Source organism: Dermacentor albipictus, chromosome 1 (assembly GCF_038994185.2).
Source record: "Dermacentor albipictus isolate Rhodes 1998 colony chromosome 1, USDA_Dalb.pri_finalv2, whole genome shotgun sequence".
Taxonomy (NCBI): Eukaryota; Metazoa; Arthropoda; class Arachnida; order Ixodida; family Ixodidae; genus Dermacentor; species Dermacentor albipictus.
In genome coordinates this window covers 105,466,946-105,486,640 of record NC_091821.1, presented here as the reverse complement: position 1 = coordinate 105,486,640, position 19,695 = coordinate 105,466,946, and the positions used below count along the sequence as shown (strand labels likewise).

The following is a 19,695-nucleotide window of genomic DNA, read 5'->3' as shown; positions in this document are numbered from 1 at the left end:
ACACACTCCTTCACACGACATAGATGAGTGCATATAACTAACTTCCGGGATTTTACATGCTAAAACCATAATTTGATTACGAGGCATGCCATAGTGAGGGACTCAGGCTTAATTTTGACCACCTGGGATTCTTTAACATGCACCCAATGCACGGCACACAGGCATTCATGTAGCACCCCCATTGAAATGCGGTCGAGATGGCTGAGATTGGATCCCACACCCCCGAGCCTTAGTAGCGCAACACCATAGGCACTACTACGCCTCCACGTCCGGTTGAGTGTATATAGCATGCCAGCTTAGAGGCTGAGTAGAGCTGATCTAAGCAGGCAAAAACTGGAAATCAACTTCCCCCTTTCCGCCGTAATAAGCTACATCCCATGATGGGTTTGTCTTAGTGCCAGGACTCCCATCTCTGAATGTGAAATTGGCCTACTAAGTGCCATATTCGATTATGAATATTTTGGAACACAGGCTCTCTAGATGAATAAAGGAAACGGAGGTGTGTTTAACTATTACTGTCTTTAGCTTTCTAAAGAATCAAACAAAATGGAGGTGTCTTTAAATATGACTGTCTTCAAATTTATAATACAAACATATATTGAATATTAAAATAAAATGTTCAATTTTTGTTAATCATGAGTTTGTTGACTCGTTTGCGAAAACTGTGTCTTCCCAAGTGCCTGTGCGCCACCTGTGCAAGCAGAATGTGTGTCACTGTAACTAGCATAGTGTTTTTATTAAAATTCCTGATACTTGATGATGTATGGGGTTTCATGGCGCAAGGGCCAGGAATGGCCAAAGAGCGCCATGTCTGTGGTAGTGGGTGTGCAGTGTAACTATGATTACTATGAAATTGGTGTGATGTGGCTTTAAAGGGGCCTTAAAATATACGTTCTAAAGTGCGTAAAATCTGTGTAATAAAATTATGGCGACGACATATGACTTGTATTATGAACATTTTGATGCATTTAAAAAGAATGATACGATAGGTAAAATATATCAGATTATAAGAAATGCTAGAACACTACTGCCTCCTTAGTGCCCTTAAAAACACAAGGGCGTGGAGGCATGTGCTATGCAAAGCAATTATCGCAGCGGCATCCTCTGGAGAGAGGAGGTGCTACGAATGCATGGGACTAATAACATGTAAGACCACATCTCTAAGAAAACCTAGGACTGTATCTGTATTAAAAAGCGGTTCTGGACCAAGAAACATCGCAGGATGAAGGGGAATGTGCTGTCGGTATGCTAAGGAAAAATATCTCTTTCTCTCAGATTCGGCTTCCCGACACTCCAGGAGGACGTGGAGTACGGTCAGCCTCTCCCCGCATCTACCACAGGTTGGAGGTTCAATACCGGTGAGTAGAAAGTTATGGGTGCCAAATGTGTGTCCTATTCTTAAACGACAGAATAGGACATCTGTTCGGCACGATTTTGTTGTAGAGGGCCAGAGTCCTAACTGTGGCTTTATTAGGTGGAGCTTATTATCCTTTTCCACGTCCCACATGCGTTGCCAGTGGGCCCACAGCCTCCTTCGCAAGAAAGGCCTCACATCTGTGACAGGCACCTCAACGGTAGGGTTAACGGCTTGCGGTGCTATAGACGTGGCCATCTCGTCCGCCAGAACGTTGCCCTCGATGCCCCTATGGCCAGGCACCCAGCATATAATGATATGCTGGTTTGGTATGTACGCTTTACACAAGACAGAATATAGTTCATGAAGTACTGGATTTTTGTGTGTATAGAGTGACATCAGGGCCTTCACGACACTTAGGGAGTCTGTATATATCGCTGACTTTTGGAGTTTTGATTTTCTTATATGCTTCACAGCAGTCAGTAATGCGTAGGCCTCGGCCGTAAATATACTTGTTTCCGGATGTAGTACATCGGATTCTGAGAAGGATGGGCCGACGGCAGCATACGACACCCCGGCATTAGACTTCAAAGCGTCTGTGTAGAACTCTGCGCAGGAGAGCTTGTGCTGGAGTTCTAGGAAATGGGAAATGAGTTCGTATTTCGATCTCTGGTGCGTGTTTTGTTACCTCTAAAAAGGATATGTCACATTCTATGACCTGCCACTCCCAAAGCGGTAACAATTGGGTTGGATGCATTAGGCGAGGCTCGAGGAGTGGGACATGCATCTCGTCACTAAGGTCCCTCACTCGAAGCGAGAAAGGCTTTCTTACAGAGAGGCGATTATGGGAAAGTGTAGTGCAGGTCATATCGTTAACAGTGTTAAAACATGGATGTTGATTATTGGAGTGCACTTTAAGGAAATATGTGAAGCCAATGTAAGATCTCTGCAGATTGAGTGGCCACTCATTCGATTCTACGTACAAGCTTTGAATGGGGCTAGTTCTGAATGCGCCTGTGGCCAGACGGATACCCGGGTGGTGGATGGGATCCAGCATGTTTAGTGCACTCGGGGCGGCAGAATTGTACACTATGGCGCCATAGTCTAACCGAGATTGAATAAGGCTCTTATAAATATTCATTATACATTTCCTGTAGCTACCCCATGTTGTGTGTGATAGCGTCTTTAGTAAGTTCATAGTTTTTAGACATTTAGATTTGAGATATTTTATGTGCGAGATGAAAGTAAGCTTAGAGTCAAGTATTACACCTAGAAATTTCTGTTCTTTGTTGACAGGTATTTGTTGTCCACCCAGTTCCATGCACGGGTCTGGAACCAGGCCTCTCTTTCTTGTAAAGAGAACACATGAACTTTTGTGGGGGTCCACTTTAAATCCATTTTCGTCTGCCCACTTAGATATCTTGTTCAAACTCTGCTGTACTTGTCTTTCACACACTGCAAGGTTACACAATTTAAAACCTATTTGTATGTCATCTAACTACACGGAATAAAATATAGCTGGTGGTAATGAAGCGCGGGGCGTGTTCATTTTAACTATAAAGAGCGTGCACCTGAGCACACCTACCTGGGGTACACCAGTCTCCTGTATAAATGGACGTGATAGTACATTCCCGACTTTCACGTGGAAGGTACGGTTGGACAGGTAACTCTATCAGTTTTAGCATATTGCCATGGATGCCCATTCTCGACAAGTCTCGCAAGATTCCGTACCGCCACGTTGTGTCATACGCCTTCTCCATATCGAGAAATATCGATAGGAAAAACTGTTTGTGTACGAAAGCGTCGCGAATATATCCTTCAATACATACAAGATGATCAGTTGTGGACCGCCCTTCTCTAAAGCCACACTGATAGGGATCTAGCACTTTGCTCAGTTCAAGAAAGTGAATTAGTCGTCGATTAATCATTTTTTCAAATACCTTACAGAGGCAGCTTGTGAGGGCTATCGGGCGGTAACTTGCCACTGAGGAAGGGTCTTTGCCTTGTTTCAAAACAGGGACCACAATGGCTTATTTCCATGCGGTTGGAAGGTACCCCACAGCGCAGATAGTGTTAAAAGGTGCAAGTATTGTAACTTGCGTGTCACTGTGTAGGTTTTTGATCATTTCGTACATTATTCTGTCCGATCCTGGTGCAGAGCTCTTGCATGCGCTCAAGGCAGCTCTCAACTCTGCAATACTAAAAGGACGGCTGTATGGTTCATTCTGACGACATTTTCTGATTAAAGGCTTAGATTCTTCTATTTGTTTGTGTTTGAGAAAGGATTGTGAATAATTTGTTGAACTTGACACGTTCTCAAAATACTCCCCAAGTGAGTCTGCCTGGTCTTGTAGTGTATCACCCTGTGTGTTTACCAGAGGGAGTGAATATGTTTGCCGCCCTTGTAGGGGTTGGGGACGGGCTTCGGGATGAAAACCCAAAACTTGGGAGGATTTATTCTACATTATGTACAGGGACGGTGAGCGTCAATTAACAGTCGTACAGTCATTACGGGCCGGCAGCAACTCGGACGCTGCGGCCCGCGGCAAGAAGTTCGAGAGAGGTGAATCAGGGAATCAGGGCATGTCCCAGAATGCTCAGGTCTCTCTGGAAGGCTTCTTATAAACCCTTCGAGCACTGTAAGTCACGTCATGTTTCACCAATGGGAGAGTCCGCTCCGATGGCGCCACTTTCAGCCAATGGTAGGCGCCCGTGTCGCGGTGTCGCACCTGGCGGCTCTCTGCGGTCTTGCCTCGCAGACTGGCAATCCACTTCTTCTAGGCTGGAGAAGGAGGGGGGGCGCTCCTGCTTCATTGCACAAGGGCCCACCTGCACCCGGTGGCTCGGCTTCGCAGCGGTAGCAGATGCCTTCTTCAAAGCCGAAGGGGGACGATTGAGCTCCATTGTACGAGGCCCCCTTCTAATCCCGGCGACGCACGAACTTGTTGGCACGTGAACTTGTTGCCTTAAACTTGTTTGCTCGGCCGCTTCTCTGGAATGCGCTTTCCTGCTTCTGCATTCCTCAATTAGCTGTGCTGCAATCCGATGTGGTCTGGGGAAGTAATCGCAGGAAACAGCTCCATATCTAACAGCTCGTCCTCGCCCCGGTTGTTCTGAATGGCCGGTGAACTCAATTCGCTGGCCATGAGGAACGCTGAAAGAAGCTGCAGGGTACTGGGGTCGAGCCTCGTTTGACAACCCTCGGGATCCTGGGCCCTGGAGAACATACGTCAAACAAACCAAACAACACAGCGCTGCACCACGCGTAAGCGCAGGCTCTTCACCCCTGACTCGCCAGGCTATTACTGAGTCAAAATCAACCCTGATCTTTTAGTTCCCCAATTTTGACAAAACAGTTCCAACCACCCTTCCAAACAGCTATCCATTTCTCCTCGATTGCCCACAAGACCAGACTATTATTGTTGTTGCAAAACAAAAAGGTCGTTGGCGATGCAAACAACAAATGAAAACAGCCGAACATAACTTAAGTGGCCTAACCACACGAACAGCATGTTTCCAATCTATCGCAGTGGCGTACTTATCGCACATAATGGTGCCACTGAACAATCTGGTCAACCTCATAAGTACGTAATCACAAGCGCACTAGCCTTGTGGTCACTAAACAAAACGCGTACTTGCGTTGTAGGCAAACTTTTCACTTACGCTTATTCACGTTTCTTCCCTGAAAGTCCTACAGGACACGTGACATAAACGAACAATTAAACTTGCGGGACTTACACACTCCGCAGAACCCTTAAAATAATGCGTCTTTTACTAACTCGTTCCACGCGTACTTATAAGACAAGCCAGAATACGGCTGCCCTCAACACACGAGCAACCCAGTCATAAAGTCTGCTTCCTTCCGTCCACACAGGACACGCGCTAATGGAACTAAGAACGCTTCTCCGTGCAAATCATGCACTTACTAAAAACCTACGCGCTTAACCTTACAAAATTCAAAAACACTTAAAAAGAAAGAAGGTTAAATAACACACACGCGCGTTACCATAGGCCTTTCGACGATAACCTTAACCTTCAGGTTACTCGCACACACACAAAAAAAAGCCTATCTACTTATTAATGAGCATCTCGCGAGACTACATGTTTACATAAAACGCATCTTTCAAATCTCGGAGCTTTCTCAAACCAAAACATAAACAAAGCTCAAACCTTACACATTGAAAGAAACTCTAGTCTCAAATCGCGAAATTTTCCGATGCTCAAAAATAAAAAACAAACACTTCATTTCTACGGAAGCGCTCTTGGCCTCCCGTTCCCGATTGCTTACGACTGACTCATACTTTCAGCCTGACCCGCGGTGGGCGAAGTTTCAAAGCTACTCTGGCTGCCGAGAGACAACAAAAGGGCTGATTCACTATCAGCTCCCCCAAGACGTTACGGTCTCCTGCCAATTTGCGTCCCGGCGCCCCGCTTTCAACACGAACTCGACTGACCGCGTCGCCACTCCCCACCTGGTCTCGTCCTACCACCTTGCGTTTCTTCGAACTGCACGCTGAGCTTTGAAAAGAACTACGGAACGACGAGGAGCTTAACTGCCTCGTGCCCTTTGTCCGCGTCCGCGCAGAACCTTCTTCGCGGTCCCCCATTGACCGGTGGCTTGAACGTTTTCGATGCGTCAACATCGTACGAGACGACCGCATCTTTTTCCTCGCGCCCTGCCCATTTGGGTTTCTCGCCATTTTTGGCGGCGCTACATTAATTACCGTCTTTCGGTCTTTACTGCGCTTCTTTTTACGGCGCTTTCTCTTTGCACTCGCTTTCCTGTCGCCTTCTCGTGCCTCGTGCTGGCCGGTACACATTTCGTCGGCCCGGATCGGTCTCTTACCCGCACAGTCTGAGTGATTCTCACTTAAATCAACACTCTCTCTGCCTCGACTGGCGGACAGCTCAACCAACTCTGGCACAATGCAGCAGGCTTTACTCGAGTTAGACAACTCGCACTCTTGCGAACTGCCCTCTGCTACATTGCCCAGCTCACGCTGTGCATCGGCACACAGTCCGTCGGTCTCGATCGCTGTCTCACGCGCACAGTCTGAATGATTATTAACTGAACCATCCCTCTCTAGGCTATCTAGACTGGCGGAGAGCCGCACCGATCCCTGAACAATGCAGTTGTTCTCTCGTGAGCTACGGAGCTCGCCATCCCGAGAACTACTCTCAACTGCATCGTCCAGCTCGCACTTCACTTCTGCACGCAGATCTGGCTCTACATGGGTGCTCGCGTCTGTCGCGTCAACAGTACCCTTTTCCTCGCTAGCAACCTCGCTAACCTTACTAGCGACGCACACACGCGGTAACTGTGCCAATTTGTTCGCAGCTGGCCTAGCTGTCTCCACAGTCATCTGTTGGCACAGCACCTCGTCGCTCTCACTCTGGCCTTTAACGGCCTCTATTGCCACTAAGGCATCGTTAGCAGCTAGCCTTTTCCCTTTACTTATGAATCTGCAGCTAATCTCACAGGCACTACTCTTCTCGTCCGCTTCTGGCGAAAATCCGCTCGATGCTGCCTCATTCTTTCGCTCTGTACTGCGTACAGAATTCTCAGACAGCCGTTGTCTCTGTGCCAATAACTGATCACAATACTGTATCTCTTTGATCAGTGCTGCCTTCTCTCTCTCAAACTTTTCCTCTCGCTCACGTTCGCGTTCATTCTCACGTCCGTGACGCTCACACCTAAGAGTAAGTTCTTGAAGCTCCTGCTTCCGTTCATTCTCGCGTTCTTCACGCTTAAGCTCACTCCTAAGCTCACGACGCTCCCGCAAACGTACACGACGCACACGCTCCCGTGGCTCCTGTATCACCTCCCAAGCAAGCTCAATGCTTTTGCCATCATTGCCACTATCGTTAATCGCCTTTATGATAGCTGGCGTTTCCATCCGTTCGTCCGCCTCAACTCCCAAATCGTCGCACACCAACAACAAGTCTAACCTCGTCAACCTTCTAAGATCCATGGCAGCTGCCCCGACAGGTGGTTAAAACTGTTTTCCTTAATTAATTTGTGCAAACACACAATGCAACAAATTCCCGATTCCCAGAACTATCAAAATTGAACACACAACCTTTGAGTCTGGAGAATCATAAGGAAAAAAACCACGCGCTCACTTACGGTTGCAGCACCCTGCCATCCGGTTCACTTGTCCGCTGTTCCCGGTTCCTCCGGACACCCTGGGTCGAAGGCTCGCTCCTTCTTCGCTACTCCCAGTTTCTTCGGACCTCTTTCGACGAAGGCTCTCTCTTCTTCGTTCTTCCCGGTTCCTTATGATCTTTCTCGACGAAGGTTGATCCGTAGCGCTGCCACCAGCTGATGCATTCGGAGGCGATCCCACCGCTGCCAACCAGATGTAGGGGTTGGAGGACGGACGTCGTGATGAAAAACCCAAACTTGGGAGGGATTTATTTTTCATTATGTACAGGGACGGTGAGCGTCAATTAACAGTCGTACAGTCATTACGGGCCGGCAGCAACTCGGACGCTGCGGCCCGCGGCAAGAAGTTCGAGAGAGGTGAATCAGGGAATCAGGGCATGTCCCAGAATGCTCAGGTCTCTCTGGAAGGCTTCTTATAAACCCTTCGAGCACTGTAAGTCACGTCATGTTTCACCAATGGGAGAGTCCGCTCCGATGACGCCACTTTCAGCCAATGGTAGGCGCCCGTGTCGCGGTGTCGCACCTGGCGGCTCTCTGCGGTCTTGCCTCGCAGACTGGCAATCCACTTCTTCTAGGCTGGAGAAGGAGGGGGGGCGCTCCTGCTTCATTGCACAAGGGCCCACCTGCACCCGGTGGCTCGGCTTCGCAGCGGTAGCAGATGCCTTCTTCAAAGCCGAAGGGGGACGATTGAGCTCCATTGTACGAGGCCCCCTTCTAATCCCGGCGATGCACGAACTTGTTGGCACGTGAACTTGTTGCCTTAAACTTGTTTGCTCGGCCGCTTCTCTGGAATGCGCTTTCCTGCTTCTGCATTCCTCAATTAGCTGTGCTGCAATCCGATGTGGTCTGGGGAAGTAATCGCAGGAAACAGCTCCATATCTAACACCCTCTAAGCCTATTAACCCTGTTCCAGGCTTTGGCCTCATCTCTGAACGAGTTAATACTCGATAGAAACTTGTGCCAACTTTCTCTTTTGGCCTGTCGGCGGGTTTGCCTGCCTTGGGACTTTGCTTTATTGAAGTTGATAAGATTTTCTGTAGTGGGAGAAGCGCGTAGCAACCCCCACGCCTTGCTCTGATTCTTACGAGCGATCCTACATTCGCTGTTCCACCACGGTACACGTGGTTTGCATGCCAAACCACTTATTTCGGATATGCAGTTTGATGCGGCATCTATTATGAATGCTGTAAGATAATCCACAGCAGCATCAATTTCTAGAGAAGACATGTCAGCCCATGAGATGCTGGTGGGAGTTCGAAATTTCTCCCAGTCGGCTGTGTCTATCTTCCACCAAGGAGCTTGTGGAGGATATTCGTTTTCTTTAGATGTTCTTATCAGTATGGGGAAGTGGTCGCTCCCGTAAGGATTGTTTGTAACTTTCCATTCGAGTTCGGGCAGTATGGACAGGGAAAATATGCTGAGATCAATTGAAGAGAAGGTTTTGTTTGCAAGACAGTAATATGTGGGTTCCTTCTTATTCAGCAAGCACGCACCTGAAGAAAAAAGGAACTGTTGAATGAGACTACCTCGCGCGTCTATACGAGGGTCGCCTCACAGGCAGCTGCGCGCATTGAAATCGCCGAGAAGAACATAAGGTTCTGGCAATTCGTCTATAAAGGACTGAAATTCATGTTTGTTTAATTTGTAGTGCGGGGGTACGTAAAGCGAGCAAATGGTGACGAGTTTATTTAGAAGAACAGCTCGAACTGCCACTGCTTCAAGGGGCGTTTGTAGCTGTAAATGCTGACAGGAAATACTTTTATGAATAAAAATAACAACACCGCCTGATGATACGACAGCATCATCGCGATCTTTACGGAACTTAACATACGGTCGGAGGAAGTTAGTGTGTTGTTGTTTTAAGTGAGTTTCCTGTAGACACAGCACTTCTGGATTGTGTTTTTGGATGAGTTCCTGCACATCATCCAGGTTTCTAACAAGACCTCTAACGTTCCATTGAATAATTTGTGTATCCATATTTAAAGTGAATTAGTGCTGTGTGTACAGAAACGGAAGTTATGCCTTAGACTATAGAGCCCTTTCGAGGCCCTGTAATCGGGGTTTTGCCCTTTCTGGAGCGTTCGAGGGAGCCTCGCCGCTCCTTAGGCGCTTGGTGCGCCTTGAGGATGGGTGTAGTGTCCATTGCCTCTTGTGAGGCGCCGGACACGTGCTCTTGCGAGCGGGAAGTTACCAGCGAGGGTCCCGCCTTGGAAGGCAAGACCCCTGCGCCCACCAGCCCGGAGGTTGATGGGGCTCCCTGGGGGATTTGGCTGCGCTGGCCGTTGCCAGCGCTGGAAGGGACCTGGGAAGTTGAGGCAGCCTCGGCTGCGCCCACCTTTGGGGTCAATGGTCCCTTCTCCTCGGTTGACGGAGCAGCGCTAGCTCCTACCGCCGCGGGGGCAGAAGGCGTAACTGCCGACTCACTGCTTGTGAGTCGGACAGCCGCCGAAGGCCGTTGTGACGCTGCCCCCTGACGCGCCACATCGACAAAGGTTTTCTTGGGCAGGTATGATACCCGCCTCCGTGCCTCCTTGAAAGTTATGTTTTCCTTGACTTTGACTGTAACGATTTCCTTTTCTTTTTTCCAGGAAGGGCACGACCGTGAGTACGCGGCGTGCTCGCCATCACAATTAACACAATGTGGAGTGTTCTGGCACGTTTCAGAGGAATGTTCTTTGTCACTACACTTGGCACAAGTCAGCCAGCCTTGACAGTTCTGTGAACTGTGGCCGAAATGTTGGCACTTAAAGCATCTGAGAGGATTGGGAACGTATGGTCGAACACGAAGTTTGATATAACCGGCCTCGATGGACTCGGGAAGGACCCTTGAGCTGAACGTGAGTATCAGGTGTTTCGTCTTGATCTCTTTTCCATCTCGCCTCAACTTAATTCGTCTAACATTGATAACATTCTGGTCACGGAAGCCCTCCAAGAGTTCAGCCTCAGTGAGCTCCATCAAGTCATTGACAGAGACAACACCACGGGTGGTGTTCATCGTGCGGTGCGGGGTTATAATTATTTTGATTTCCCCAAATGACACTAGTTTTGACACTTTTTCGTATTGTTTTTGATCGCGGAGCTCCAAGAGGAGATCACCGCTTGCCATCCGCGACGCCTTATCATCATCATCATCATCATCAGCCTAGTTACGCCCACTGCAGGGCAAAGCCCTCTCCCATACTTCTCCAACTACCCCGGTCATGTACTAATTGTGGCCATGTTGTCCCTGCAAACGTCTTAATGTCATCCGCCCACCTAACTTTCCGCCGCCCCTTGCTACGCTTCCCTTCCCTTGGAATCCAGTCCGTAACCCTTAGTGACCATCGGTTATCTTCCCTCCTCATTACATGTCCAGCCCATGCCCATTTCTTTTTCTTGATTTCAACTAAGATGTCGTTTACCCGTGTTTGTTGCCTCACCCAATCTGCTCTTTTCTTATCCCTTAACGTTACACCCATCATTCTTCTTTCCATAGCTCGTTGTGTCGTCCTCAATTTCAGCAGAACCCTTTTCGTAAGCCTCCAGGTTTCTGGCCCATATGTGAGTACTGGTAACACACAGCTGTTATACACTTTCCTTTTGAGATATAGTGGCAACCTGCTGTTCATGATTTGAGAATGCCTGCCAAACGCACCCCAACCCATTCTTATTCTTCTGGTTATTTCAGTCTCATGATCCGGATCCGTGGTCACTACCTGCCCTAAGTAGATGTATTCCCTTACCACTTCCAGTGCTTCGCTACCTATCATAAACGGCTGTTCTCTTCCGAGACTGTTAAACAATACTTTAGTTTTCTGCAGATTAATTTTCAGACCCACCCTTCTGCTTTGCCTCTCCAGGTCAGTGAGCATGCATTGCAATTGGTCTCCTGAGTTACTAAGCAAGGCAATATCATCAGCGAATCGCAAGTTGCTAAGGTATTCTCCATCAACTTTTATGCCCAATTCTTCCCACTCCAGGTCTCTGAATACCTCCTGTAAACATGCTGTGAATAGCATTGGAGATATCGTATCTCCCTGTCTGACGCCTTTCTTTATAGGGATTTTGTTGCTTTCTTTGTGGAGGACTACGGTGGCTGTGGAGCCGCTATAGATATCTTCCAGTATTTTTACATATGGCTCATCTACACCCTGATTCCGTAATGCCTCCATGACTGCTGAGGTTTCGAATGAATCAAATGCTTTCTCGTAATCAATGAAAGCTATATATAAGGGTTGGTTATATTCTGCACATTTCTCTATCACTTGATTGATAGTGTGAATATGGTCTATTGTTGAGTAGCCTTTACGGAATCCTGCCTGGTCCTTTGGTTGGCAAAAGTCTAAGGTGTTCCTGATTCTATTTGCGATTACCTTAGTAAATACTTTGTAGGCAACGGACAGTAAGCTGATCGGTCTATAATTATTCGTCTTTGGCGTCCCCTTTCTTATGGATTAGGATTATGTTAGCGTTCTTCCAAGATTCCGGTACGCTCGAGGTTATGAGGCATTGCGTATACAGGGTGGTCAGTTTCTCTAGAACAATCTGACCACCATCCTTCAACAAATCTGCTGTTACCTGATCCTCCCCAGCTGCCTTCCCCCTTTGCATAGCTCCTAAGGCTTTCTTTACTTCTTCTGGCGTTACCTGTGGGATTTGGAATTCCTCTAGGCTATTCTCTCTTCCACTATCGTCGTGCATGCCACTGGTACTGTATAAATCTCTATAGAACTCCTCAGCCACTTGAACTATCTCATCCATATTAGTAACGATATTGCCGGCTTTGTCTCTTAACGCACACATCTGATTCTTGCCTATTCCTAGTTTCTTCTTCACTGTTTTTAGGCTTCCTCCGTACCTGAGAGCCTGTTCAATACTATCCATATTATAGTTCCTGATGTCCGCTGTCTTACGCTTGTTGATTAACTTAGAAAGTTCTGCCAGTTCTATTCTAGCTGTAGGGTTAGAGGCTTTCATACATTGGCGTTTCTTGATCAGATCTTTCGTCTCCTGCGATAGCTTACTGGTTTCCTGTCTAACGGCGTTACCACCGACTTCTATTGCGCACTCCTTAATGATGCCCATGAGATTTTCGTTCATTGCTTCAACACTAAGGTCCTCCTTCCTGAGTTAAAGCCGAATACCTGTTCTGTAGCTTGATCCGGAATTCCTCTAGTTTCCCTCTTACCGCTAACTCATTGATTGGCTTCTTGTGTACCAGTTTCTTCCGTTCCCTCCTCAAGTCTAGGCTAATTCGAGTTCTTACCATCCTATGGTCACTGCAGCGTACCTTGCCGAGCACGTCTACATCTTGTATGATGCAAGGGTTCGCGCAGAGTATGAAGTCGATTTCATTTCTAGTCTCACCATTCTGGCTCCTCCACGTCCACTTTCGACTAGCCCGCTTGCGGAAAAAGGTATTCATTATCCGCATATTATTCTGTTCTGCAAACTCTACTAATAATTCTCCTCTGCTATTCCTAGAGCCTATGCCATATTCCCCCACTGACTTGTCTCCAGCCTGCTTCTTGCCTACCCTGGCATTGAAGTCGCCCATCAGTATAGTGTATTTTGTTTTGACTTTACCCATCGCCGATTCTATGTCTTCATAAAAGCTTTCGACTTCCTGGTCATCATGACTGCATGTAGGGGCATAGACTTGTACCACCTTCAATTTGTACCTCTTATTAAGTTTCACAACAAGACCTGCCACCCTCTCGTTAATGCTATAGAATTCCTGTATATTACCAACTATTTCCTTAGTAATCAGGAATCCGACTCCTAGTTCTCGTTTCTCCGCTAAGCCCTGGTAACACAGTACATGCCCGCTTTTTAGCACTGTATATGCTTCTTTTGTCCTCCTAACCTCACTGAGCACTATTATATCCCATTTACTACCCTCTAATTCCTCCAATAACACTGCTAGACTCGCCTCACTAGATAGCGTTCTAACGTTAAACGTTGCCAGGTTCAGATTCCAATGGCGGCCTGTCCGGAGCCAGGTATTCTTAGCACCCTCTGCAGCGTCACAGATCTGACAGCCGCCGTGGTCAGTTGCTTCGCAGCTGCTGGGGACTGAGGGCCGGGGTTTGATTGTTGTATTCATATAGGAGGTTGTGGCCAAGTACTGCACCAGGGTGGCCAATCCTGCTCTGGTGAGAGAGTGCGTTACCGGTTCTGGTCACCAGGATCAGGCCGCACTCCAGGCCTGTTTGTGCAATTTTCTCAACACACGTTTTTTTTTTTTGTATTTTCCGGTGGAGAATTGCGCGGCACCGGGATTTGAATCACGGTCCTCTTGCACTGGAGACGGATGCTCTACCGTCCCCGCAGGAGTTTTATTAAAAATTAAATTATGGGGTTTTACGTGACAAAACCACTTTCTGATTATGCATGCCGTAGTGAAGGACTCCGAAAATTTCGACCACCTGGGGTTCTTTAACGTGCACCTAATTCTAAGTACACGGGTGTTTTCGCATTTCGCCCCCATCGAAATACGGCCGCCGTGGCCGGGGTCTGATCCCGCGACCTCGTGCTCAGCAGTCTAACACCATAACCACTAAGCAACCACGGCGGGTCCCGCAGGAGTTGTACGCCTCATTTAACCTACGGTGGTGCCCTATTTGATCAGTCAAGGTGGACCAATCTGAGCTCGGTTATACCGCATGGATGGCACTCGGCTAGAGAACCTGGTATTTATGACCTGCACATGTGTGGCCACACATAATCGAGGATATATAAATTTTTCTTTTTTTTTAGGAGGGTTTCCGTACAGTGATAAAATGAAGGAAAAAGACATTAAAAAGAAAGAAAAAAAGAAAAAAAGGGAGGGGGGGGGGAGAAAAGGAACATAACATGTGATTTGAACTCGTGACCCTTCAATGTTGCCCGGAAAGGTAGCTCAGTCGGTTGGTTCGTCAAGCCACCGGTTACTTTCAAGCGCCATAGCTCCTGCTCCGAGCCTCATACTTATGTAAAAAGGGACTGATGATGTCCGCGATAGTCGATTTCTGAGTGGTTGGAAGGCATAATTTCTTGGAAAAATGGCCACCAGAGGAGCAGCGTGAACTCGAGCGGCTTTAGAGACTAGGAAAACTGTCTTAAAATATTTAGACTTGAGGGGAAGTTTCGTTAACAAACTATAACACGGCAATCAGCACTCGAATATAATTATAACCCTAATAATACTTGTAAATATTCATCTCATCTATAGAATCTAATGCGTGCGCTGTTGCTTTGTCTCTGCGTGTAGTAGTTAAGAGAGCCAGTTTAAGGGCGGAGAAGAGGGAAGGAATTAAAGGAAAGTCTCTGAAGCAAACTTGCAGCGCCGTGGTTTTAAAGCGCAACCGTGGTAGAGAAACGGAAGGCGATATAAGCGTGCATGGCCATGATGCACACATGACAAACTGCCTTAAAATATTTAGACTTGAGGGAAAGCTTCGTTAACAAACTATAACACGGCAATCAGCACTCGAATACGATGAGAGAAATTATTCAGACACGGAAGCGACGCCTTATAACCAGGACCAAAGACTTCAGTCAATGACTTGGAAACAAGGAAGGGTGAGATTGTTCGTACTGGTTTATCTGGTTGTGCAGAATGAATGACATGGAAGCGCAGGAAGGATTCTTTTTGGCGGCCAAAAAACTGGAATACTTCATCGGTGCGCCCTCTTTTCTGAGGGCGATCAGGTAGTGGAGGGAAGAAAGCAGCCATGTGTGGATGTGTAGTTTTCGGCAGCAACACTGGCCACCCACCATGGAGTCCAACAAGGGGACGCTGCAGGGCCTGAAAAACAGGGCCTGCAAATGCCAGCTGTACGTTGCCGCTATAACCCAATATGATATAACCAAGGTTGGCTACTCACACAAGGTTAACCCTTGCTGCCAGGAAGGTCGGAAGTAATAAAGAAATGAGAAGGAGACAGGAAAGGTGGCAAGTAAGAAAAAGACGAAGGTTGTGGGGAGAGAGAGACAGGAAAAGGCAACTACCGATTTCCCCCGGGTGGGTCAGTCCAGGGGTGCCGTCTATGTAAAGCAGAGGCCAAAGGGGTGTGTTGCCTCCGCCGGGAGGCCTTAAAGGTCCAAACACCCAGCATCAGCTCAACCCCTAGGATCCCCCTTTCCCCAGACACGGCTAAGCCGCGCACGGCTACACGCGGGAGGGTCCAACCCTCGTGTGCTCGGGTACGTGGTGTCACAACACACCAAACGCCTGCTTGCGCAGATGCCCCTGCAGGGAAATTCCTGATACTTTACCTTTAAAAGCACTGTATAACATGCTTCAAGAACCTTTTCATTTCGTCTGTAGCTGAATCTTAAGTACCCCTACAACAATGCTGCATATGTTGAGCAATGCTTGTCTTCTTTCTAATGTCAAAAATATTTGCTCTCTTCCTGGCCTGCATGCGCATACTATATATGGAGTTAAAGCATGATTGGTTTGTTTGGTATAAACATGTAACAAGCTGTAAAAATGGCTACACACTTTGACAATACACTACAGTGTGCTTCCACATGCATGGTAGTGCTTTTTCAAAAAGCTAGGCATTGACTGCTTTATTTTTCTAACCAGAAAGGAAGGGCTACATTCTCCAGATGCATCATCCATCAGAATGCTTAAACCTAAATATTATGACAGCAATACCTAATGCTCTGGTCGGATTTTGCCAGTGAAATTCGACTTGTCTGACTCTAAGTCAGTGCACGAGCAGTGAGAAGGCAATGTATGGCTGTATAAAGCACAAATAAGGGTGCTGACCTCAGAGTATGCTTTCTAAAAATTTCCTCATAGGTATGCTCAAAATTTTTGTGTGAATCAATTTAGTGCGCAAATTGTACCCCAAAACCACCCAAACTGCATACCTCTTTACCTGTAAAATTTTATTCTGAATGAGGCAATTAACAGATATAAAGGTAAACTTTAAAAATGTTTAACATTAGAAAATTCGCACTCCAGTTCCAATGCTGGAAATAGGAAAACTAATCGCCCTGTCCAGAAAAGCTGCACAGTGCAAACAGCGGTGATAAGTTGAGATGTGTATAGCCTGAACACAATGTGACAGCACGAAAATATTGTGGTCATCTTAGCAATTTTCTTTTACACAACAATTTCAATATGATCTTTCATGTCAAGCATTAAATCAAGAAGTGGAAACTCAGGCCTGTACTCACCTTAGATGATTGTGCCTCCTCAACAAGACGTACAATCTGGGCCAAGGTTGTGTCCTTGCCAACATGAGTTGCACAAATGAGTAGAGCACCGTTCTCATTAATTGAGCCTGCCATCACAGTGGAGCCAACTGTCTTGATGACGGGGAGTGGTTCCCCCGTGATGTGAGCTTCATTAACATTTGATGATCCACCAATAACCTTGCCATCCACAGGTATTCTTTCACCTGGGACAACCTACAAAAGAAAAATAAAGAGAACACGCCTTTCTTAACATACTGCAGCAGCAATGTTACAGCCATCTAAAAAGGACAAATGTTCAAGGGATCATATGTTCAAGTCTGTGTTTATGGAATAACTGCACAAGTAGAACTTCACATGAATAGATGCCACCTCAGCGCACAGTTAAAATGAGCAGGCTAGTGTAAAATCTTATAAAGCTAGCATGATGCTGCATCCAGATAAGATAAGTTTTAGTTTAACAAATTCCATTATGATGCACATTTCAATTCAAGAGGCTGACATGACTAATTTAACTGAGTAGACTGGACCAGACGGGTAGACAGGGAGTGGACTTGGTTTAATGTCCTACAATTTCACTGGAGTTATAAAAGCATAGTGAAGATCTTCAGATGAATTTTCCCCATATATTATGCTTGATTGTGCATTGTACAAGCATTTTTTGCATTCCTTCCACACTGGAATTCAACTTCTGGAGCTAGATGAGAGCTGCATTACTTCATGCCCATCAGAAGAATGCCGTAGCTGCTGCTGTGCTAGTCCTCAAATATATTTTGTCCATCTATATACTTCCTTAAATTGCCCTTCAAAACAGAGCCCTCAATATATATTATATTACATGAGAAATTGAAATAACCAATGTTAAGCTAAAGAGCATTGGGTGTACAGGCCACAGGTCCAAGATGGACAGCTGAGCATACTGCATTTATTGGCTGACAATCATTCAGCAATTACAAAAGAACACGTCAACCCAAAAGAAGATATGCACTCAAATAAGCCAAGCCACCAGTGATAAAACACTTGAGCCATGTATTTGCAGTAGGGCACTGCACTGTATGATATACCATAGCACAGGCATAATACCCTTTACCCTTTGAGTTTTTGCACACATTTTGTGGAGATGACCTTGTGTGAGGCTCACCCAGCAAGTGACGGTCAGAAAAGGGCACAACACTTCTCTCCGCAACACATGAAGGATGGCACTGCTGGGCTCATCAACTCTGACATGATGCAGAGACGGCTCCAGAGTCAGATCAGCCACAAACACCAGTTTATCAACCAAAAATACACCACAGTATGACAGTCCCAGATTGTGGACAAAGGCTCTCCATCAAATATGTGTGGTCACTGTACTAGGCTAATCAGGTAGCAGTCCACCAAGTTCAAGAAGTCATGAGAACAAAGGTCCCACGTGCAACGCGTAGTAGGCCAGTGTAGCATCTGCCACAACAAGGAAGCCCTCAGAGGTTCAGAGATCAGGGGTGAGAGGGCACTCAGAGAGCTATCATGGGGGGGGGCCAATCTGGGTATGTCTTGGTGACGTGTGTTCATTCATGTAAATGGACTAGGAAAAGAAGAAGCACAGTTTGTGTGAAAAAATTGTTCCAGCACACTAGCCGTGTGTGCTATGCTGCTGCCGGGGTGGCAATTCCTAGAAATCGAGCTTGGCAAATGGTTCTCATCACATGCAAGTTGGGGATGAGGCGTGGGAAGGCACCTCGATCCTCACAAGTTATACAATCAAGCATATTGCGAAGCACAAGTGCACGTTCAAACAGGAACAAAATAAGTTTCAGTTCATGTATACAACCAATTCTACATGCAACCCTCTGGTGGTCACCTGGACATGGGTGCTTCTAGGAGTGTTTTTAGGCCTGATGAACTATGACATCTGTAAAGAGTAAAATTAAAAAACCACAAAAAGAAGATGCAGGCAAGACTTAACACCACAAGTGCTCACTAACAACTGACTTCTCAGAAAAAGGTGAAATGATGAAATGAAAATTGAAGGTCTACACATGCAGGACACAAATATCAGAGATGCTCAAAATGAAAGGAATTCCGCCAGTCCTCCATCAGATCTAAAGACCTTGTCAATTTAACATTTGCAGCAACCTTGCTTCTCTCTTCCTCAAGGTAACATATGTGTCACTAACGCAATCGCCGATGTTGTCACTAACACAATTTTGTTTTGAGCGCCCATGTGACATTTGTGACACGCTTGTGTACACCTTCAATCCTCATTTCATCATTTCACCTTTTCCTGAGGCATCAGGTGTTAGCGCGTAGTTGTGCTGCCAGTCTTGTTTGTCTTTTTTTTGCATTATTTTAATTTTACTTTATACCATGAGCCAACTAGCCCAGCAACAAGCCTTGCTAAGCTATCATATCTGTCATGAGTGGCATGGTTATCAGCAGTACAAGCACATGCCTCTTCAGAATGGATATTATTAGGCATAGCAGACAAGTCTATTCATGGTACGAAAAGGCAGGCATACAGACAAAAGTAAAACGCTAAGGACAAGACAAATGCTCACTATCAACTGAAATGTTGCACAATGGCAAAAAGAAGGAAGACACAAAACTTATCTGTGCATGCTCAAGAGAAGGCAGCACCAACCCATCAATCATGGGCATGTGAGGGCACTTGCAAAAGATAACTGTTTAGCCATGACAACGCATGTTCTACTGCTATTATTATATGGCATGCATCGAGGATAAGGTGCTTGTAATGTCTGAACAAAACTACACTATCTGTAAATTTTTGAGTAAACTTGCAATCTCGACAGTGTAATGACTTAACTTCCTACTTCACTAATATGGGGTAAACATTGTGTTTACAACTAAAAATAAGTTAGGAAAGATACGTGCAGCTGTAAAAAGTAAGAAAGACCAGTTGAATTTCAAAAAAAGGACCAGACAAGTTAATAAATTTACAGAATGCTATTAGGGCGTGGTTTATAAAGTTCCTTGTAGCTGCAGTTGTTTTTATGCAAAATAGACA

At 46.4% G+C, this 19,695-nt stretch overlaps 1 protein-coding gene across 1 annotated transcript in view; it reads right to left on the bottom strand.

The window, feature by feature from the left end:
• Window positions 1-19,695, bottom strand: part of LOC135914179 (copper-transporting ATPase 2-like) — a 152,230-nt gene that overhangs the window by 63,210 nt on the left and 69,325 nt on the right. Inside the window, exon 11 of the mRNA XM_070524259.1 lies at window positions 16,674-16,907. Coding sequence (XP_070380360.1) covers window positions 16,674-16,907 — 234 coding nt within the window. The remainder of the gene's footprint in view (window positions 1-16,673; window positions 16,908-19,695) is intronic.